General features: G+C 38.8%; 1 protein-coding gene across 1 annotated transcript; it reads left to right on the forward strand.

Moving 5' to 3' along the window:
* The first annotated feature begins 478 nt into the window (after nt 1–478).
* Nucleotides 479–16,782, forward strand: LOC120735737 (exocyst complex component 4-like). Its single transcript, XM_040035348.1, has 8 exons — nt 479–611; nt 1,459–1,648; nt 3,427–3,621; nt 7,602–7,795; nt 9,105–9,214; nt 11,058–11,158; nt 11,267–11,421; nt 15,823–16,782. The coding sequence occupies exons 1-8, from the start codon at nt 532–534 to the stop codon at nt 16,010–16,012; spliced, it is 1,215 nt and encodes a 404-aa protein (XP_039891282.1). The 5' UTR covers nt 479–531; the 3' UTR covers nt 16,013–16,782.
* The last annotated feature ends 7,663 nt before the right edge of the window (nt 16,783–24,445 follow it).

Genomic DNA, 24,445 nt, shown 5'->3' on the forward strand with positions numbered 1-24,445 from the left:
GCAAAATCCACTACTGTATGTTCTAAAAGGGTCAGCTATTAACTCACTGACACTCGCTCTCTCGCACATTATTTCCTTTCCCAACCTTTCTTTATAGGTCTCAGGAGAACTGAGCTGAAAATGTTGCAGTGAGATTGTTTTCTTTTTGTGTGCTAAAAAATGAGGAGAAAAAAAATTAAGCCTACTATCATATAGTCCTCATCATCACCACACCACCACACAGTAACATAAACAGTGTCTCGAGATTTGATGAAGATTAGATTTGAGATTATTACAAAGGTGACTATTGAATAGCTGGTCTTCAGTTGGAGTACTGAAGTAAACCCACATCTTTACTCAAAAATAATCAGGGCTTATTTTTATAACAGGTATTAATATAGTTCCGAATAAAAAAGGTTTCGGCGATAAGGCGTGCGATAAGAGAAGACAGAGGAACTGAGAAACACTTTTTAGGTTCAAACTACAACTCCCAGAATCGCTCGGTGTAGCCTCGCGGTTCTGTCTTCCTGTTTGAGTGCCGCAGCTGGAAAAATGGCAGCTGATACAGGGAGATACAGGAGTGCAGTTAGCAAAAACAAAGACCCTTCTGGTCTTCTCATCTCTGTCATTAGGTAAGACATGTTAAGTTTTTTTTATATGTGCGAGTAAGACGTCAGAGACACTTGAACTGTGCTTGCATTTGCTCTCAGATATGGCTTGACAGCTACCTTTAATGCTAAGGCTACATTGTAGCTAGCTACATCCTTCCTGTTTTGCTAAATAAATGGAGAGAGTTAAACCTCACCTATTTTATTTGAGTTAGTATATGGGCAAATCTTAATAGCAGTTATTTTGTTTTTTGCTCAAGCCAAGATTCTTTTTAAGTGTTACTTACGACTAATTATTTTATTCACCATTATTTGGAAAGCGGCTGTTTTCTTAATAAATATTGACGAGAAATTGAGAAAAAATCGTGGCAAAGCAAGGTGCTGCTTATTGGTAGGCTGGCTTTTCTATATGTCTCTTACCGTAAGTTGCTAATTGTTGTGAATTGACTTCACAACACTTTCTCTGCAGGTCATAACGAAGGAAAAAACATAAACATGATAAACGAGGCACACATCGCAATCGTCGTTGCAACCACCATTGTTACACATGCAACACACTATTTTATTTATTCATTTTTATCCAATAGCGCCACAGTTTTGTAATACAGGAAACTGTGTTCTTTACTTTATATATAGTTTTAGTCTTGCCTAAAAAAATGTATGAAAAGCACAAACGTAATTGCATATAACAAAATCCATACTCTTACTGATATATCATTAATTTTTCTTTTTTCAACTGTAAGGTGGATTTCAAATACAATTTCCATTTTTGAATTCAGGGATGCTTTTGTCTTCTCTTAAACAACAATGCTTCCCCCAGATTCCCTTTGTGGGTTAAAATATTTCTTCCTTGCCTTTTTGTTTGATGCAGGACTCTATCCAGTAGCGATGATGTGCAGGACAGGGAGACGGAGAAGGGTCGTCTGGAGGAGGCTTTCGAGACGTGTGATCGGGATTTAGACGAGCTGATTGTTCAGCATTATGCCGAACTCACCACTGCCATCAGGACCTACCAGAGCATCACAGAGCGTATCACCAGCTCCCGCAACAAGATCAAACAGGTAAATTGGAGAGGGATGTACACAAACATAGACTCGTGTTTTTTAGATAGACTTCAGAATGGTGGCACCAAGTTTTGTTATTAACAAAAAAATATTGTTTTCATACATTTTTCTTTATCTCTTTATTCATCAAAACTACTTCTTATGTGAGTATTATCTTCTTTTTTTTTTTAACCTTTTTTGAAGTTTCTAAGACTAATATTGCCCACTTAACAGCATCTAGCTCAAGTTAGTATTCTTACAATCAGCAGAATGATGTTAAATGCCTCAGTGCTGCTTTTTCTCAGGAGTAATCTAATGCAACCAAAATGTGTGGATATAGTCCTGTCTTTAAACTACTGAACTTTCATGGTCTTCTTGTACCTGCTTAAGTTCTCTCCAGGTGCTGTAGTTTGCTCCTACAGTCCAAAGACACACATATTCAGTTAATTTATGATTCTAAAATGCCCAAAGATGTGAACATGAGCATTACTTGTCTTTTTCTCAGTGGTATGATTTTTCTGCTTAAGTTTGGAAAAAAAATCGCCATCTGTATTAAAACATCAAAAATTGATGTCAAGCACTTTCAAGAGCATGCCAAAGCAACACGTTCCCATATAAGTCAAACCGTATATTGTTGGCCATTCAAAACTCTAGCTGTGATGGTACAGTGTGATGACAAATTTCCCAAATGATACAGATGCATTTCAACAGCTAGCAGTTCAATATTCAGGCGACAGAAATGTTACAGTAAAATGTCCAGGATAGCCCCACTTTTCAATCACAACTAGTGCATTTCTGCTACATTTCTTTGTAATGCTTAGATTAATTCCCTTGTCCACTTGAAAAGTCCTGAGGTTTCAGTGTAGTCAAGGTGTGGTCCTGGAAGTATGAGTGTGGCAACCCTCTGTAACAGCTTAATGAGCTGGTCCGTATTATTGCTCGTCCATGTCTTTCCCCACTATCATTGCTGTAGCAGTCATTGTGGGGAATCACTCTAGGGAATTAGTGTAGGTATTGTGATTGGGGAAATCACTGTACCGACAGCACAGAAACTCAGTTTCCCCGAACCTCCTGTGGGCAGTAGCTGCCAGTGTGATCAGCTAGTGGAGATTCACCGAGAGTATAATGCAGAGAAAAATAACCTGTAGATTTGTAAAAATTGACATGCACACCAAGAGGACTGTATAATAAATAAATTGAGTTCAATTGTAATTATTTTTGTTTATTATTGCACTTTATTATACCTGTGCTTTGCCATTAAAAGTGTATTTAATGAAATTTTCCTTGTATCCTAATTGCTGTATGGTCCCAGGTTAGCTGCCTAACTGCCTAATTTCAACCTAAAATCCACTGAGTTGATTAGCCACAGTTGAAAACAATTGTGTTGGTGTAAAAGGTGTTTAACTTAATTGTAAATACATTCAGCTCACTTATGTAACAAATTACAAAATAACTACAGAGAAATAATGACTGTGTTAAGGAAGTGTCTCGCTCATTTTTCTTCTTCAAAGACGCCTACACCTAATAAAAATGTATGTCTGTTGATGAGCGTCTAAGGCAGTATTTAATTTAAACACTGTAAATGGCAGACAAATGCATTGTCTCTCTGTGCTTTCTTTCCCCTTACGCCAGCTTGTTGAAGCAGTAAGCAACCCTCCCTTAACCTGTTTATGCCAGAGATTTCTTCTTGTTAAAAGAAAGTTTTGTTTTTCCATCCCCACTGTCATCAAATGCCTACTTATATGGAGTTTTAGAATATGGCTCTGTGTCACTGGACATCTCAATCTGTCCTACAGGTCAAGGAGAACCTCCTGTCTTGTAAGATGCTGCTTCACTGTAAAAGAGACGAGTTGAGGAAGCTGTGGATAGAAGGCATCGAGCACAAGCATGTTCTTCAGTTGCTGGATGAGATCGAAAGCATCAAGCAGGTCCCTCAACGCCTGGAAACTTACATGGCAAGCAAGCACTACCTTCATGCCACAGACATGCTGGTGAGTAGAGTGATGGCTGAAGATGGGATTCGTAGAAGTGTAATCTTGTGCCTTAATATGTGTGAGATATACAGTGTTTAAAAATGGAAAACCCAGAAAGATTGGTGGGAAATATGTCCTTTTTTTAAAACATGTTTGATCTTGCTTGTTTTTTTTATGGATGGAAAAAGGGAGAAATGGAAAAGGGAAGAGATTTTTGTCTTGTTTCTATCGACATATCAAGCAGGGACCCATGGTGTGCACAGTATGCACACATAAACACCAGTATTTATGAAGTGCTGCTGCTGAAGATTGATTTCCTGGCACCTCTCATCTCTTAAAAGAACCTCTTTCTAGCCTTGAACAGTCCAGTGGGTGCAACCCACATCAGTTAGGGCGCTGCAGGTGTGTATGTTTGCGTGTACGCATGTCTTTTGATGTATGTTTTGCAGTATGCGCAGCAGGGGAGCTGAAAGATGGCATTGAGGACTAAACGACCAAGCTCTGTGATCTCTCTGTTTCTTACCTTTCTTTCCTTTTTCTCTCTGCCTTCCTCTGTCACCCCCGCACGTCTGCCTCCAGACTTTGGTAATAATTAGTTTGCTAGAATGGGGTTATCTGAGGAGGAGGAAAAAAGAAGAATGATGGTGCACCCATAGGACCATGAAAAATCCTCTTTGTGGGGGTGGAAAGAAGTGGAACTTCATTCAGCCTGTGCTCAGTCAGTACAGCATGTTTTAAAAAAGGTTGTGGAAAGTTCACAGTCAGTTGGATGCTTTGCCTCTGTCTCGTCTCTTGTCAAATGTGCTCTACTTGATCAGGATGATGGCATTTTATTTGCTTTTACATATCAAAATGGTGTTGGATGTACTCTTACCTTTGGCTCGGTTGACATATTTATGCAGTTCAGGGATGAATTATGTATGAACAGTCCACTTTAAGTAAACAAGACTCTGGCCAAGGACATTACTAATGTTTATAAAATGATGGAATTACCTTGAAATAACCTATTTGAATGATTCCACCAAACTTTAAATTAATTTTACATGATTTATTATTGACATGATGAAATAAATGCACCGTGTAAGCTAAAATGAAATTATGTTTTTAGATACTGGACACCTAGATGTCAAACAGCAATCTCAGCACAAGGTGATAGGCCGGCAGACAGCTTATTTTTAAGATCAAGAGACAATGAGCAAGTCTTACATAAAAACTATCCTGTTATTTCTAACCATCTGACAATCATCTAACTCTTGTTGTCTGTGAATATAATGTGTATCAGTGCTCAACTGTTAAAAAATATTGGTCAAAAAGTTCATGGAGTAGTGATTGAAAACTCATACCCGAGATAGATTTGGGCATCAAGGTCAACTTTGTGGATTTTTGGTGTGGAGTTATATAGATTTGCACAACTTCTCAGTGGAAGCAAACATGGCTCTGCTGATGCACAATGGATCCCGTCCAGTGTTTTAAAATAGTGTTCCTTCAACTTAATTTTTATTTTTTAGAAGAAGAGAAACTCAAAGGAAAGCAATTCTGTCAACTAGGGAAGCTGTTAAGTGAAGATTTTGTGCAATTATTTTAGCCATACTCACAAACTGTAGCATGCACCGCAAGTCATGTCTTTAACCCCAGATGTTCTACCTCAGATGCCTGAGGTCCACAACCACTTGAGTGTTGAAAACATGGGCAAGCATGACCCTGGTCATAGATCTGATCTCTGATCTGATCGCTTTTGTACTTGGAAACTACGTACTCTTGAGATAAAAATTTCTGAAAACTCCTGGGTGGTAGCCAGAAACACATCCCTCTTCCCGAGTAAACTTTTTGAAATTTAGGTGTGGACAGCCAGAGAAGATGGTCTCAAAGGGGGAATAAAAAAGTTTAAATCAGTGTACACTAATCGTTGTGTATTGATCACACCTTGTACTGCACCAGGAGTAGAGTCTGTAGGAATTAACTTAATCTTACCTTATTTTTACCCTCTTTAGAAGGGTGCTCATAATTATACTAATGTGACTCCATCTTTCGCTTAAGTCTCTTCCACATGTCCGAGCCCCTCCCAGGATGTGAAGAGGAGATGCAAGGAAAGTATTGGAGCCTATCTAATGTATTTGATATAAAAAATATTTTGATGAATTATGCACAATATATATATATATATATATATATATATATATATATATATATAAAAAGGGGAATTGTCAATTGACTCAAATGCATTGAAATGTAGGGTGTAGATGCTCTGCCTTGAATGTCAGCCTTTTTGAGGCTATATATTTGCTGTTTAAGAGATAAGTGGCTATGAAGTCTACCATCTTCTCCTCATCTTGATATCACCCCTTTTGTAGCCTACATTAGTGGGATTATATTTGTTTTTGTTAAAGTAATTACTTGTGCATAAAAAAAAAGCAGAATTATGGTATTTAAATGAGACCCCCCCCCCCCCCCCCCCCCCCCACACACACACACACACACACACAAATATTACAGTTTGTGGTTGGGTTGTCAAAGTGCCTTCACAGGATATATACATCTGTATACATCTGTGTTTTGTTGTTACTTCTCCAGATGCCTCCTCATGTCTTGTCTTGTTGTGGTACTTGGAAGATCCTGTGTGATGGTGGAGGGGAGATGATTTTTAGGGGATAATTTCTCTGTCTCTCTCACTATTCTACCATAGCTTATTCTCTTCAACATTGTGTGTGCCTGGGTTTTGTTTGAGGCTTATCTCTAAGGGTTGACAATTAGAATTCAGACTATGCTCTGTGTGTACTATTGAATGGCAGCCTTAGATCCCATGGGGTTGGTTAAAAACCAGACTGACTTTGGTTGTAGAAAACCTCCTCTCCTCTCCTCTCCTCTCCTCTCCTCTCCTCTCCTCTCCTCTCCTCTCCTCTCCTCCTTTGCCATTCCTTTGGCTTCTTAGCAAATTCACAAGAGGCTTCATATTCTTCATTATGGTGACAGGCCTAGCCCCCTAATGTAATGATGTTAACCAGGCTTCCTCTGTCATCCCAGCCCAATGATAATGAGATCCCCACCATCGCTACCCCTATCCCCACCCCTGACTCTCACTCTCACACAAACACATAAACGTTAAATGATTTACAGTCATACAATTACATACACAGATAATCAGACATTATATTAAGCCAAAGCAGGCTGATCACGCAGTGCATTAGCTCATCTTCTCACTAATGTGACTCTCATTTGCATCAACACATACTTGACCCATGCTCCCTGCCCTGTAGTCTGCTCAGCTCTCCCCATTCCATTCCCTTCTGTCCTGCCCTGGCCAATCAAATATTATCGGCAGTGAATTTGGTTGTTGCTGCCCCTGAAATGCACTCAGATATGCACATAAAATGGGTTAACACACATGTAGACCAGCATATTTAATCATGAAAACATAACTGTTGTTCATGAACTATGAGAGCAGGTTGGAAAAAGCATGACATTTGCTAAATATAGGTCATGAATCAGGAGCACATGGTGATACTTTATTTACTTATTTATTTATTTTTTGAAGGATACAAAAAAAATCATCCTCAATTAAATATATAAATGAAAAGAAATGATTACACTTATTCACCAGCTTCACTATTGCTTCCTCCTTCCGAGGAAGTTTCTCTGAGATTAAGTGTCATTTATTTTAAAGACTTCCTAACCTGACAGGACAATTGGACTGCTATTACAATGATGTTGCCCTCTCAGCAAGTCTGGGCAGATGCTTCTTACCAAGGAGCGATGGCCATATTCAATTTCCCAGTAAAAATTTCTGTTGGCAATTTGCCTATAATTTGAGTGTGTAGTTTTGTAGAAACATGAGGGGATACTTAATATAGCTTAGATGCTTCTGTCATTTCTTTCCTGCCCCCACTTTTGACTTGTCTTTTCTGCCACCTTCTTTCGAGTACAAAACATTGATACCAGACACAGCTATCTTTTGGTAGAGGTTGTCTGACTGGTTCTTGGCTGTAATCTGTTATATGTAGGTGACAGCTGTGGAGTCCTTAGAAGGCCCCTTGTTGCAAGTAGAGGGCCTTGGAGACCTGCGCCTGGAGCTCCATACCAAGAAGCTCAACATACACTTGGTGCTCATTGATGAGCTGCACCGCCATCTGTACATCAAGTCCACAAGTCGCCTGGGGCTCAAAAACAGGGACAAAAATGCTGCTAGGCTTCCAGGGTAAGGGCCATGTTCTGTTTGAACAGAAATTGGACTGTTTTATTATTGTTAATTCATGAGTGCAAGGCCTTACATTTAGTACAGTTGCTTGACTTGTGGTCAAAAATGTCACAGCTTTTCTTTTCATTTCATTTGCATGATAAACATTGGTGTTCATATACTTGCTCCAATATAGCTGCCCATGCTGAAGAATGTTACACATATCATTACAGTGTTAGAATGAAACGCTGGAAAATGTCCAAGGCACCGAAAGCCTTTATTACTCGCCTGTTAAGTAGTCAACATAAATGTAGCCTTTACAGTGTGTTTTTCTAAACTTTTCAAAGTTGAAATCATACTGATGTGCCTTCATTATAAGTTATCCCATTGCTGCTACAACCAAGAACAACTTGCCAATTATTTACTGCATGGAAACCAAGACCATTACAGACAAAAAAAACAATTAGACCTCATATAACTTGTTGCTCTGCTTCATTGTTTGTACAGTGTGCTGGGAAGATCCAAAAGAATGAGAAGCATTGCAAATGTTTATTGTTGGAGCCGAACAGCAGTAATTTACTCGTAACTAATTAGGTGTTCTGCAGTCATTATGGGTACCTCTGTAAGGACATCAGAGATATATATATGTTGTACTGTTTGGTTTCCAGGGAACAAACCAAGTTTTAAACCTGGGAAACAATGTCCATTGCCAATTACTGAAAGTATGACAACATATACAGTTTCTCTTTGAACACCACTGATCACATGAATGAGATGGTAGGTTTTGCAGCAGCAAGGAGAATAATTTAAGTTCTACCTTTGTGACAGCTTATTAGGTATAATGCAAAACAATGGCTTTGAACACACGGTTGATGCTGTGGCGTTCAATGGTAGGGATTCTGTGTGTGTGTGAGGTGCAATAATTATGGTGGCAGTGGGTTGGTGTGGTACAGTGATTTATTACTGAGGGTCAGCAAGTGACAGGTCCTGGCCTTCCTGTATTAGGTCGCCTCTAACAACAAGCCAGCCTCCATACACCCCACCCACTTAGCAGGCAGACTGTGTTTATACTGTTCGACTTAAAGGACCTGGATTGCTTCCACCTCCGGTTTAAGGCTTGATAAATGACTCATTGGGAAGCAGCACCAATCCCACCCAGAGATGCAAGGCTTTTGGTTTTAGCAGTAGATTGTTTTCATTAGGGAAGAGGAGGTTTAGCATTTGTATTTCTCTTTGCACGTACTAAACTTTTTGTATCTTTGTCACATATTTATGTGAGACCCATTTAATGCCTGGATTTGGTTTTTGGTGTTTTATTTCCTCTTCACAGCTCCATGGCCAAAGATGCATCTCCAATACCTGTGTTAGATGTCGGCAGCCTGTCTACCCCACGCAAGCTTTTGGATTCATCTCAGTTTAGCACACCTGGATCCAGCAGTGGTATGATCTTAAGATCATAATAAGGAAGGGAAGAAGAGGCAGTAACGGAAAAAAAAAGGGTGGTGGCTGAAAAGATATATTGAAAACAAAGTCGTAGGTAGAACCTAGTTTCATGAAAAACCATAAATCATATGCTTTCCCTCGATTAAAACTGAACACATTAGAAAAACCAGAGAAAGGAAGATATCAACTGGCAGTTTTATTGGTTTCATCCAAAAACATTGCGTGTGAATTTTATCCTGCTATGCTATTTTCACTATGCTGATATTCTTAGTGATAATGAAGTCATTAGTGTTGCACTGAATTACATCCATTTGCATGTCATTATGGATACGTACACACTGAATGCATACAGAAACCACTGATCCATACTTTGATACAAAAGACTAAACATGTCACAAATGTCTTGTTGCAGAGATACACGGCTCACACCCACATTTCTTCAGCTATGATCACAACATATATCTCTCTCGCTAACATTATAATCATCTTGCCCCCCTACCTGTACCATTAGTCACCCAGTGTGTGTGCCTTCACAGCAGGGAGCAGCATTTATTACCCTCAAACTGCTAACCAGCGCCGTAACAGAGACTGATAATGTAGACTGTATTCAGAAATGTATGAATCCTCTCTTGGTTGTAGGGGCGTACAGTCAGAGCCACATTCCTTCCAGGCAGAGCACAGAGGAACGCAAACAAGAAGATAATGAAAAAAGTTAATCCAGCAATAACTTGGTGTTCCCTTGGTGTTTCTGAGTTTTTATATTAAGCCTGGCACTTTTTTTTCTCTCCAACACCCACTCTTGGCATTCTGAGTTAGCAACTCATCGTGTTGTTTTTAGCTCTGTGGATACCAGGCAACAATGCACCATACTGTACATACCAAAGGCATTTTTATCTCGTTGCTGCATCAACTGACAGATTAACAACAGCATTAGCATATAATTACCATCTGTGGGCAAGGTTTCCCTGAAAGGTATGGTACAGTCAACATCTCTGTGCCATTCAGCAGTTGTTTTATAAAGCGGTTCTTTCAGTCATTCTCAGTCTTTGTCTCTTCCTCTTCTTTTGCGTGTTTAGCATTTCCTAGGTAGCCATCTACCATTTAAATCATGTCATTTACTCCACCTACTGTTATTTACTCTGCCCAGCTTATCAGCATGCATGTGTATGTCATGACCTCAAAAAACATAAATACGCAAATGTACAAATTACCACTAATACATTTTAAATATCTGCTCAAGTCTCCCACGCTGTAGGCCTCTAAGTAATAGCTAAACCACAGTTTTCTCAATATTATGCAAAGAGAACACTGGCAATTAGCTGCCAGCAGGCAGTAAGTGCCTATATACCGTCATGTTAACAACTGTGGTCACGACACAGCAACGGGCTTCCATCAATGCCCTAGCTTGCCATTTTGTCTAATAGCATTAGAGCACCTCATTTGTAGATGATAATTGTCATAATTATTACACAAACTACAGTTGCAATGGCTGAAAAGAGGAAATACACCCAAAGTCCATTAACTTGCCATAAACATTAACTCTCTTAACGTGCTTTGATGGGGAATTGGGAGGCCCCATCTAATGGAAATTAGAGCATCGCTCGATACTGCCTTTCTCAATTTGTCTACTAAGTCAGATGAAAAGGGGATTAGGGTGGGGTTAGGTGCAGTTGTGTTCTTAAAAGATAACGAAGTGGTGTAAAACTGAATTTATTTGTTGTTCTTGATTATTTTTGTACATTTATCTATCACTGAAATAATTGGATCTGTGTGCTTGTACAAATATAATAATGTACACTATATGGTAACAAGTGTGTCTGTACGCGTATACCTCTTTTAGTGCATGAACTGCAGCAAGATATTCGGGACTTAAACCAGTCAGACCTTACTGAGGGGGACCCAGAGGAGAACAGTGCTGAGTTCATGGGCATCCTTATCAGGGTACATTCATGTGCACACACATGACGCATGCTATTAATTGTAAACTTAATGTTTTGTTCTGTCATTTGGTTGAAGTAAAAATATTGGCATATTGTTCATTTTCTTTAGGCTCTGGCCAAGTTGAAGAAGCTTCCAGAGACCATTAAAGCCATAATGGAGCGGCTGGAACCTGAGCTGAAACAGATTGTCAAGAGGTCTACCACTCAGATAGCAGACCATGCTTACCAAAGGGGAGAAAACCTGGCCCAGGAGAGCCAGCCAAGGTAAAGTAATGGCGTAATGCACTGCTGAAGAATAACTGATGAAAGAGATTTGCTACAGATCAGAAAATATGAAGCTGAAGGTTAATATTAATCCCTTAAACTGCACAAAAATTGCACAATACATTTTCTTTTTCTTTTTTTTTTCAAGCATTTAAAAAAAGGCATATTTAGCACATACAATAGAAATTAAAAGTCATGTATGGAAATTAAAATGTAATGATTAAAAAAAAACAATTTTTCAGATGATTTAATAAACTCTATTTTCAGAAAATTCAAATTTTCTGGCAGTTGGATCACATTTCAGGCTTTAAAGGGTTAAATAGCAAATGTAGAGGGGAAGGGAGTTTCAGACAGTAGATGGGCATAAAAGGGGAACTATAAGCTGTTATGTGGAAAGATGAAAGCAGTCCTTTTGAAATGATAATGTTTGCCTGATAGGGATGGTAAGTAGCATTAGAACTATATGCCAAAATGGTCAGTGTAAATAACAATGTGCAGCTACTGTTGTTTACCTTAAAAAGACTAACAAAGCTCCCACTTGCATTCCCATCATTTATCCCATTGTTTATTCTTCTGTAGTCATAATATTTTTCTAGCCTCAATTTTTAAGGTGTTGAATAAAATGTGGCCTCCCTCCCTAATGATTGGTAAAAGCTATTCCTGTTGATGCGGTAGCTTCAGGGTTTTGTAGCTTGTCTGTTTTTTGTAATGTTACCATTCTCAGAGTTTTGGGAAGCACCCAACATTATATTAATTATACTAATATTCACTGTATTATAGTCAGCATTCACTTTTGTTATTGCATAGAGTGGATCCTTAAGTTATACTTAGAGCTGACAGTAAAGGCAACAGTCAGTGTGTTTAGAATGCAGTCCCATAGTGTTCATAGTCAGACAGTCAACCAGGTGTGAAACATAGTAGCGGCTAGGACTGCAGACACACCTGCTTTAGACCATGAAAACAGATACTCTGCTGCTTTAAACGTAGACAAGTCATGGCTAAACACACCCATACACACACAAACAATTTCACACCTGCCGTAGAGGGCTGCTACATTTTAAAAGCAGTCACGTCAGCTCCTGCAGACATACACATACAGTGAGCAGACTTGAGAAGCACAGGTCTCAGTCCACTGATCCTGAACCATTTAAGAGGAACGTCTTGTTTTCTGTCAGGGATATTCTCTCCAGCCTTGTCTGCCTTACTTCTTCTGTTGCCTACTGAATCTTGTCTGACCTCAGTGTAATAGGCTACCATGTAGCTTGTTTCCAGTTCTGCTGCTTGCTGATTGTTTTAAGTTGCCTTCATGAGTATACGTGTGTGAGCATTTAACACTTTGAGGTTGTGTGTGTGTGTGTTTGTATTTGGATGCGTACACACCTAGTTTTCCCTATGCTCACTTCAATTTAAAGTCAATGCTTGTTGCTATGGAAACTCCAACCAATGTACCACTTGTAGAGAACAATGGTCTTGAATATTGCACACTATATTTTATAGTACTGCAGATTAGCAGGCAACACTTAAGAGCTTAATAGCATAAACAGCAGTGTGTGGCTTGCTCTTGGAGGTTTATGTTCTCATTCACATCCTCACTGACCACCTCACTGAAAGTTTATTTTCCTTTACAACTCCTGCATCTAGATCTACTTCATATAGCTTCCGTCTTCATGCACCAAAGTCATGACCCTAATCCAATGATATTTCTTAAGGTTTTAGTGATTCTTGAGCTTCTGGGCTAACTGCAGTACTTATGTTTAAAATTACAGCTAGTTAATAGCCAGTGCATGTGTTCGTGGATTGGAGGACGTATGATCTCTGGCTGCTGGTGTATTGTGTTTGCTGTTATAACCCCAACCAACCAACCAACCAACAACAAACAAACAAACAAAACAAAACAACAAAAACAATCAGAAACTTCTATTTTTCAAGTCTTCGTTTCAGTGTCTCAAATAACAGTAATAATACAAATTTCTCTTACTGGATGAGAGATAAAAAGACTGCAGGATTTACTGGGCATAACAAATAAACATCAGCTTCTTCCATCATTATTTGCTGATGGGATGATAGTGGTAAACAAGGTGAATACTGATACTGATATTACATAGTAGATTCTAAATGAAATCTGAATAAACGATTAAGAAAAATGATTTAAAGTGAGGATGTTTTTTCCAATAAAACACAGAATATTAATAACAGTATTTTCAATTCAAACTAAGAAAACAAACAAAACAAAGCAAAACAGGAAAACCACAGTGAACATAGGATGGACTTTTTTTGGACTCATTTTTCCCATTTAGTGGTCCTTGGCATCATCCAGAGGAAGACTGATTCCACGTGAATCAACTTTTGCTCTGTGTGTCCATTTGTCTATGACAGCAGGATGACTGAGATAACCTGGTACATTTAATATCTCAAGAGGAGCCTTTTGACACTCTTTAGACCTCTAACAATAATTTAATTATCTGTGACTTAGCACCAACCTGATGGTAATCTAATTTAGATACTATTGTTGTCCTTCCAATATGAAACACATGCAGTCCTGGAGACTTTACGTCTTTGTGTGCTCCCTGCCATTTCTCCTGGTTCTTCATCAGCCGTGTGTGTCAACTTCGATCGGGAGAGGAAATGAGAAGTGTGGTCTCAAAGAACAGACAATATGGATTAGGTTGGACTCCACTGGGAGATAATGAGGAGGACTGTTTACACTTTGTTTGTCCGTCTACACGTAGCTAGGTGTGTTTGTGGGTGTAAGGGCCGGGGTGGTTAGAGTGTGCTTGGGGATTAAACAAAAAAAGCACTGTCAAAGTCAGAGCCGTAACTTTTGGGTGCCCAACTTTATGCATGTATGCATGATTATGTAGTTTTTTTATGCTTATATTTTTGGAGATTGGTGATCATATATCATTTATCTTACATGTCTGTTTTGTTGTCAGTCTTTCATGTTTATACATGAGAGTCATTGGCATTTCAAGGTCCCTGTCTTTGTGTCACGGAGTTACAGCTCATAGTGATTTGTTCCTCTGTTTCTCTCCATTAATAACATTTGCTTGTGTTACTGTGGGTGTAGTGACAGACAACCAACCAAAATGGTCCCCATTGAAACATGCATCTTGCCTCTGTATTTCCTTTATACCTTCACCGAAAATCTTGGCTGCTTCCCAAAACTCTGAGGATGGTAACATTACAAAAAACGGACAAGCTACAAAATACTGAAATAAATTGCAATAAAACAAAATCTCTCTGTTGCTTTCAATTGAATAAAACTTAATTAAATGGCAGAGGAGAGTACCGAAAGACCAACGTTAGACAAATAGTGATTAAATTTAACTTTAACACTGCTACTTCCTAGCTTGGTTGCACTAGGAAGCCATTCACGCTCAACTAATGTAACCTGTGTTCCCTCTTTACCTTGAAAGCTTTGCCCTTGTGTAGAAACTACATGTAGCAAAGTCTGGATGAAAGCATTAGTGTAGATGAGACCATCCAGGCTGTAGCACTCAGATCAAGTGGAAGGTCAGTTTGGTTTTGGCTGTGCTCTCTTCTTCAGTCAGAGCCATTTAGAAGTAATGAGAGTGCCTGTTCATTTGAGTCCAGGCTGGGAAGCTCACTTGTTTTTTTTGTTTTTTTTGGTCCCGGTTAAATGGAAAACTGTAAATGAAAACGGCTTCCTGGAATATTGGTCATTTGAAGTGGTCTCAATGGTCTTTTTCATGGGTAGATTATCTGTTATTAGCTGTATGTTATTTTTCTGCTGTTTTGGACAGTTTAGATGAGCTTTTTTTCACCCTTGATGTTATAAAGATTTGCATACATTCCTCGCAGTAGCTTGTTGTACTTGTACTTGTATTGTTTAATGTCATACTAGAGAAAGATAATTTGAAACCTGGATCATACTATTATCAAACCTTTCACTGTTCCGCAGTAGTTTTAATGGATTTTCTTAATTGTGAAGTTTAAGCAAACATGACAGAGTGGTCTTCACTTTTGGGGATTGTTTGTCAAAGGTAGGAAATAATTCTATAACCTTGACAAGCTGCCTTAGAACACCTGTAGCTCTCTATTTTACTTACATGGAAATCTCAAGTCATGTGATTTACTGCAGAAGACATACATTTTCCTAACAAATAAAGTGCCCAGTTGAAGTAATGCTGGTTGTCTATTTTAGTGCCTGTATAGACAATAAAGATCCTTGTGAAATGCTTATTAAATAAACATTATACTGCAGATTTATTTTTTAATAAAACAATTAAATATACCATTTAATGCTGTTTGAAATTTTTGTAATCGTACTTCACTTTCTCCTTTCTATCCTCTCCCCGTGTCTCTATTTACTCCTGACTCTCCTGACCCCTTCCCTTCTCTTCCTCTCTTCCTTTCTGCTCTGTCTGGCTCCCTCTGCAGGCTTCTGCTGGAACTGCTTGAGCTCTTGTTCGACAAGTTCAAGGCAGTGGCCCAGGCTCACAGTGTGGTGCTTACCCACCTGAAACACATCGGGGTGCAGGCCCAAGAAGAGGGCATCAAGCTGTACGAGCAAGCAGATGTCTCTGCTAAGATCCAGACTGTACTGCAGGTTAGTTGGCAACAGCAATGATAAAAGAAATGCAGTCGATATCTGACAATGAAGTGTACAAAAACAGATGTAAATAAAATGAAGCTATACAGAATAATTAGGAATATTTTAGTCATCTGTCTGAGGAACTTGAATAATATGAAACAGTTTAACTTTACCATGTCTTTATGGCCAGTAGATTAAAATAGATTTGTAATTTATTCTGAGATATATTATCCTTTTACAGTGGCTCTTACATGTACCATTACAACTTAAAGTATACAACCATTATTGGGCTATTTATCTGTTTAGAAATGGGACCTGTTTGTTTTCTTTTCCCACGCTAACATACCCTCAGGCTTTTATTTTTCATTCAGTGCCACAGTGATTTGTTCACTCTAGATTTATCCCCCCCCCCAACCCCCTTCTTATAGCAATCTTGTAGCACTTTCACTTATAGTAAATTAATCAGTAGAGAAACAGGCAGCAATGTGATGGATGACATTCAGTCTGTCAGCAAAGAGTAGCTAGAGAAAAATACAGAGGAGGCTTGATTGCTTGGATTACTTTAAGGTTCTTTAATTGGCGTGTAGTTATGCTCAGTTCTTGATCCTTGCTCCTGTCTGATTGGATGAGGGGGGGTGAGCAGCTGTTCAGTTGACCCGATAGTGACTCTCAGAGGAAAATCTGTGACAGTTGGCATGCGTCTGTGTCCCAGTTTGTGTTTATACCTAACAATGGGTAAAAAAACACACCGATGCACCTTGATTGTGTTTCATCCTTGATTGGGTGATTGTTATTTATGACATTTTTTCCGACCGATTTGCAAAAGATAACTACACATGTACTTATCTGCATCTGATATTGTTAGAGTGGATGAGATGCTTCTTCTTTAATATTAATAGGCTGTTCTCATGGATCTATTTAGATGCAGTGTGAATACATATATAAAAAATATGAACACAGCAGGTTTTTTTTTTTCTTTCTTTTTGAGTGGAATCTATAAAAACAGGGAAGAAACTTTCTCCAAGGGTCTACCTGGATGCCTTTAATGTTGCCATGGTAATTGATTGGACATATTACTGCTACTTTCATTACTGATCACACAAATGTAAAAATAAATAAAATGACAGAATGCTAAATTGGAAACCCATCTATTTCTAACTCACGCACTAGGGCTCTTCTGCTTCCAATTACTTTAGTTCTTTTTCCAGCTGGCATGCATAGATGCACAAATGAAGGCATGTTTAGGTGTGTGTATGGGTTTCTAGGGTGTGAAACAGCATAGGCATGCACTATAATTGCTCTGCTGTACCAGCATCATTATATAAGACATTAAACCATTCACTTGCATTCGACCACTGCCAACACCCAGTTGCCAGGGCCTCCACTGTCCCCTGGCTCTGCGATGGGAGATAATGTAATCTCTTGATTAGAATACTCATTATGTGAGATGAGGTTTTCTTATTCAGTCACTCGTGTTATTATTTCCTGACTGATTATATCAATAAAAAGGCCTGTAGTCCATCCCTCCTTCCCCTTGCCATTTCCCTGCATGTTCATTCGTCTTTCTCTATGATCCTGCATTTCCATTTCCCTTCCTCTTTCCTTCAGCTTCATTCCTGTTGCCTCTGTATTACAGTCTCTCAATTTCCCAATACCTTGTGCATACCCCTCTTGCTCTTTGTAATTTCCTCCTTAATCTCATTATCTGGCTTTCTTTTTCTCTCTCGCAACTCCCACACTCACTTTCACCCCCTTCGTTTAGCCCACTCTGTCTTAGAGAGTCACATATCAGCAATGAGAGAAATTAAATTCCTACTGCTCCCATAGTGGCTCTGTTAAATTTTATTAGATACTGAGCCAGTTCTTATCTCACGCCTTAAGACCCACAAAGGGGCATGAGCCTTCTCAGCACCAGCCAGACTTTAGTTGTGAGCTTTATGTTAGTCACTCATTATGCATTTCACTCGAGTTTGTTTCTCTTTAGTTTTGCATAAATACTCTAACTCTTATTTAATGTTCCATTTAATGTTCCGCTGCAGAATAAGCCACCTAAAAGTAATACTTTGAAATTTTGTGTGCTGACTAGCTCCATATTTTTTATTCTCTAACTGAACTAGAACTGTTTTGAATGATTCACAGCTCAAAATAATTCTTATTTATCACATACTGGGCTGAAACAAGCTGGTTTATTTCACACCTGCTTTCTTGAAGCTAGTAGTTCTCGCACCATAGAGTTGGGCCAAACTGCTGGCATGAGTCCCTGAATGGTTGGACACAGACATGATACCAACTTGAATTAATATAGTTAACTATGTTTAGATGTAAATGAATGATAGTTTGTTGATCGATTGATAACAATTGTGCAATGTGAATCTTTATCAGGTTTTAAAGTGGGGTTTCCTAAAAAGTACTACTGCAGAACTTTGATGTGATTGACTGCCCCTCAAAAACAAAACAGCTGATGGGAGGGCTCTATGTGCTCTCAGTCACAGCTGTGTGCCTGAGATGCCCATATTAAGGATATCCTCTCTCACTGACCATCACCACATTACAGTACTAGTACATACACTGGCCTTATTATTTTGAGATTCTGGCCATTTTAATGAGTATCCACAACTGTATAACACAAATTAAGACAGAAGGCTAAAGGGTCCAAATAGGAAGAATCCCCACTAAAAGGTGAGGAAATACTCAGGTATCTTGTTAGTTCAGTATTTGCAAAGGTATCAGTGAAGTAGGAGAGACTTGTTTAAAACCCAAACCTTTTACCACTAGCTTTACTAATATGCTTTATCCTTTTGCCCTTAAATTATTTGAATCCCAGCCTGTCTTGTGCCTCTTATTGCAGTTCACATGTTTGATGGGCAAAAACCTCTTGGTGGGTGTTATTTTTTTCCGCTCTTTGAGAGCAACCAGGTTGACCTTTCCACATGACATACCAGTAGACAGATGCAAGAGCTGACAGAAACACACGGTGCACCTAGTTACAAGGCCTTGGCAGAGAGACTCCGTTCATCAGTGTGTGACTGGGGCCCGGTAGGCTTAGAATGGGGAGCGGGTAAACAAGATTTCTAAAGTCAGGATGCATGTAATGGTCCTAATCCATGTTCAGAAAAGCCTGAGATGCTTCTGTTGGTTGTTTATTTCAGTGTGGAAGTATTGATTCAAAGCATGAAAGACTGTTATGGTAATCGGTAGTTTGAGGCTGGAAGGATTGTTTTAATGACACTTTGCAGTTTTTTCTAGTGGCTCTCTGTAGAATGTGTGCAAGTATATCTATTGATTATTTACGCCGCCACTGAAGTTACATTTCTAAGCACATGTCACCAATGCCCTTCCTACTCGCTATCTATCCATGACAATTTGTTCCGTCTTTTTTCACCAGAAACGATGCTTTTCTTCAAAGCACTCTGTTTTGTACAAAGAAATAACGCACATGGAATTTTTGGTATATCCATACATATTTATCAAGTTCTCTTTTGACATCGAAAATATACTACGACATCAGACAGTTAAGCAGGCCTGGACTGTTTAATATGATGATGTCTGAATTAAATCTTAGTCAAAACAACATTTTATATATACAAAGGAGAAAATCCATCACTTTCATTAGAGTGTGACCTAGATGGAAAGCAGCAATACGTTCCTAGGTAATTGGATGCATATTTCATAAAATCTCACAGTTCATAAACCTTTTACGTAAAATTCTATATCAAGACTGTCCAGTGAGAATGTTATTAAATCTATATTTAGCAGTCTGGCTAGTGGCGTCCATCATCACCCTTTGACCTCGTCTTCTGTTGGGTTTGAGGCCTAAAAGTTTTGTTAATTAGCTTGCCATTTACACATACTACAAGGATTTTTGATTGTGTGACTGCTTGCTGAAAAACCGTTGTCTCCTCTGGTGTGTGACCCAGAGTGCAAATAATACTTTTAATGAGTGGTTTCCTCTCTGCACACAGGATGTTTGAGACTGTATTTGAAAATATGGATGTTCACCATAGTCTTCCCAAAGAACTGATTCCTAGACTATTGAAACTTCACAAGGAAACACAAGCTATTAATATTTTCTACTAAAGCAAAAGGTAAATTTACTACAAGGGTGGACTGAAGTTTTTTTATGTTGCTCTAAATAATGATTGAAATATTAAAAAAGGGAAACTTTAATACGATTGCTTTTTCCTGCCTCATGCTATATTTTCTTAAATCCTCCCTCCCTGTAATACTCTTACTTCTCAGAGTGCTTAGGATATCTTGCTTCCATGAATTTCCTACAGAGTTTTCTACTATTTTCTTTTGCTCTTGTGTTCCTGATTATTTGCCTGGTCATTTAGGGTATTTTGGTTAGGAAGAGAGCCTATAGCTTGATCCATATCTGCTTCATGAATTAATCCTTTTTTGTGCTGTTGAATAATAAAAGGGGTTTGTTTTGTTTGTATCAAAAAAATATGAACACACAAGTGGCTTAAATATGCATTGTACGAAATCAGCTCATCAACAGAGTGAAAATGAGTAGAAGTGAATTGCCAGAGAGGAGCCAGAAGACAATAAGCTCCTTTAATTAAATATGAAGCAGAGACATCGCTATGTTGTTCTCACCCAACATTTTAATCAATGTGTCACATTTGTTCTGGCCTCCAAAGACTGTAATATTTACATATTGCGGAGTGGAGGGAAGTCTACCATGTCTGTGGACCCCCCTCCCAATAGACAGACACACACACACACACACACACATACATAATCCAGATACGTAAAAAATCACTGAACATTGACGTATGACATATGTTTTTAGCAATAACTGTCTTTAGTTGTTGATGATTATACGATATGTGTGAATAATCTTTTGAATAAAGGGTGTCTCATATGGAGTTATTACAGTTGTCCACCTCTTCAAGATCAAGATATTTTATGTGTACAGTACACGTACATAACATACTAATATATGTAGCGGAGTTGCTGTTAGTTTAGTAGAATATAACCAATAAGTCACATATAAGCAGTATGTTTTAACTCTATATTTAAAATGAAAGGAATTCTTCAGTTAATCTAGTCTGGCTCATTTTAATTCATGAGCCACATAAATCTCAATTACACTGGGCCAGCAAGGCCATTTCATATTAATCTATAAAAAACTACAGTTTTTACCATTCTCGTGGTGTAAAGAACCACAAGTACATTCAGAACAGTTTCAACAATTAACCATGCCATTTTCAACAACGATGAATGAAAAGTCTGAGATAGCCTAAGAAGAAACAAGTGACATTTGAAAATTATGCAATAAAATACAATATCTGGCTGCATATTGTAGAGTGTAGAACCAAGTGGTTTGTTGGATTAGAGATAATGGCCCAAGAGCTTGGTTTCTTTAACTTGCTGTGATGGCTGGTATGTTTATATGGTATTACCTGTCTCATGTGCTAGCTTTAACTGAGTACCATACTTTTTACCTGTGGATGTGCGAAGTATCAGTTTGTTTTGAGATCATTATTCAAAAATATCTAGCTCCCTGTTTCAAGATAAGCAGTTAGGACCAGCCGATGTCATTGGCTGATGCATATGCCTCAGCTATAATAGTCCATTAGTCTTCATCCTTTTGAATGTATTCACTGCTGTCTGAATAGCTGCTTAAAAGAGAATAAACAACATTTATTGTTTATAGCATAAATACACTTAAATGTGTTTTTACATTAAAAAAAAAAATGTTGAGGACACAGCAAGGACACAGACGAGTAAAAAGGGTTTCAGTGAACATTCAGACACACCTCCCTTTCCTCTGTCAACAAGATAGCCTTCAAAAGATTGACTAGATGCAGCCCCTCCAGGGGGAACTCCTGCTGCTTAGCAAGAGTTCAGCACTGAGAGAGTAGTTGTGGCTGAAGCTCTGTCAGAACTTGTGAAGGTTATTGAAGTTTCTGGAACACAATCAATACCGGGTGTATACAGAACCCTTTTCTTTGACGGCCAAGGACACTTTGGGCTTTAACTTCAAACTGGCAGCAAGGGATATCAGTCAATGTTTTGTGACAAGACACTAGCCAAGGGATTTAGTGGGAGACAGCCGATTTCAATAAAGACTTGAAAAGAGAAACAAAGTGCTGAGATTGTTCTCTCAGCTGCTTTAAGATTACTTAATAGAGGAGGAAGGTGGAAACAAGGAGAGAGAATGAAGTGATATTTATTCCTTTAAATTTAGCCAATTGACTGCTTAGTTTACACAATGACTAGTGCTCACCTGCAAAAATGTGAATGATGCTTCCATAATTGAACTGATTGCTGAGCTGTTAGGGCCCTAATGGACAGAACAGAGATGAGTATACACTTCCTCCAAGCATAAAAGGTGACATCAGGACACTTCAGTTAGGAAGAAATACATGGGAGTGCTGGAAATGAATAACAAAGGCTGACTTCCATTAAGTTCCCTTCTTTTTAATTTAACTTAGCACTCAGCACATTGGTCTCATCCCAAACTAAATCAGTCCAATCTACTCAAGTACCAAACATCTTGCATCTTGGTTAAAAAGCGCTGGCAAAATTATTGATTATTAATATTATTATTTTTTGTCTCTCTTTAGAAGTGTTTGGCATGTTTACCCACTCAAACACACAAACATACACTCCAGTCACAGGAAGTTGTAGGCTTAGTCTTATTTGCTGTGAAGACCCATTAGTCAAAGCCTCCCTGTTTCTGTTTCATGGATTTTCCCATGAATCTAGTTGTTTTTTTTTTATGGAATTCAAAGTGTGTGTTCCATCATCTCTCTCACTCTCATCTCTTTAATTGGAAGTCAAAGTGAAAGTCCACTGGACTAATATAATTGGCATCCAGCTAAACTCATAGCAAGATGTTGCTGTAATATTTATTTGGCTGATTCTTCACCTGAGCTGTTTAAACAACAGGAGATGTTGAAAGATGTGAGTTTCTTCCATGTGGTACCAGCTGTTGCCAGTATTTAAAGTGCCGACTATTAATAACATATTTTCAATTCAAACTAAGAAAACAAACTAAAACAAAGCAAAACAGGAAAACCACAGTTGACATAGGATGGACTTTTTTTGACTCCTTTTTCCATTTAGTGGGTCCTGTCATCATCCAGCGGAAGACTTATTCCACGTGAATCAACTTTTTGCTCTGTGTGTCCCATTTGTCTATGACAGCCAGGCTGATGAGATAACCGGACATTTAATATTCTCACATCTCCGCAGGGTAGCTCGCGCCTCTTTAGACATCTCAATAGACCCTTCTTAACACTTAATTTGACATTATCTGGGCCACTTCAGCACAACCTGATGGTAATCTAACCTTCCATCCGACCTATCTCACCCTTCGTTGATACCTTTTTTCTCCAATTATTTGAACTTTTACACACACCATGCACGGTCCTCCGGCCGAGTACATTTATCGTCTTTGTTTTTTTTGCTGCCTTTCCATTACGCACTTTCCCCTGGTCTCATTCACTCAGACCCATCTCGCCGTGTCGTCAACTTCGCTCGGGGAGGGAAATGAGAAGTGTGGTCTCAAGACCAGACCCTCTGGATTCGGTTGGAGTCCCTGGGACGATCATTAGGAGGACTGCTACCACTTTGTTTGTCGTCTACACGTAGATAGGTGTGTTTGTGTCGGTAAGGGCGGGGGTGGTTAGCAGTTCGGCTCGGGTTGTATTTAAACAAAACAAGCACTGTCAAAGTCAAGCCGTTAACTTTGGTTGCCCAACTTTTGCATGTATGCCATGATTATGTAGGTTTTTTTATGCTCTATATTTTTGGGAGATTGTTGATTCATTATCATTTTATCTTACCATGCTCTGTCTTTGTGGTCCGTCTTTCATGTTTCATACATGATAGCTCATTGGCATTTCAATCTGTCCCTGTCTTTGTGTCACGGAGTTACAGCTATAGTGATTTGTTCCTCGTTTCTCTCCATTACTACACATTTGCTTGGTTACTGTGGGTTGTAGTGACAGACAAACCACCCAAAATGGTCCCATGAAACATGCATTTGTCCTCTGTATTTCCTGTTCTACTCTTCCCGAAATCCTTGGCCTGCTTACCAAACCTTGAGGATGGTAACATTTACAAAAAACCGGCCAAGGTAAAAATACTGACATACATTGCAATAAAACAAAAATCTCTCTGTCGCTTTCCAATTGAATAAAACTTAATAAATGGCAGAGGAAGAGTTACCGAAAGACCACCGTTAGACAACATCGTATTACATTTCACTTTAAACCCTGCTACTTTCCTATGCTTGTTGCACTAGGACGCCATTCACGCTCAACTCATTTAACCTGTGTTCCCTCTTTACCTGAACAGCTTTGCGTTGTAGAATACTACATGTAGCAAAGTCTGGATGAAGCTTAGGTAGATCGACCCTCCAGGCTGTAGCCCTCGATCAAGTGTAATGTCGTCTGGCATTTTGGCTGTTTGCTCTCTTCTTCAGTCAGAGCCATTTAGAAGCAATGCAGAGTG

Source organism: Simochromis diagramma, unplaced genomic scaffold (genome assembly GCF_900408965.1).
Source record: "Simochromis diagramma unplaced genomic scaffold, fSimDia1.1 OVJJ01000816.1, whole genome shotgun sequence".
Classification (NCBI taxonomy): domain Eukaryota; kingdom Metazoa; phylum Chordata; class Actinopteri; order Cichliformes; family Cichlidae; genus Simochromis; species Simochromis diagramma.

Bases quoted from the DNA above. Each gene is read 5' to 3' on its own strand.
- LOC120735737 (XM_040035348.1), top strand. From the start codon at position 532: ATGGCAGCTGATACAGGGAGATACAGGAGTGCAGTTAGCAAAAACAAA. The intron at 3,622-7,601 runs GTGAGTAGAGTG...TGTTATATGTAG, and splicing joins TTCATGCCACAGACATGCTG to GTGACAGCTGTGGAGTCCTT. The intron at 9,215-11,057 runs GTATGATCTTAA...TACCTCTTTTAG, and splicing joins CACACCTGGATCCAGCAGTG to TGCATGAACTGCAGCAAGAT.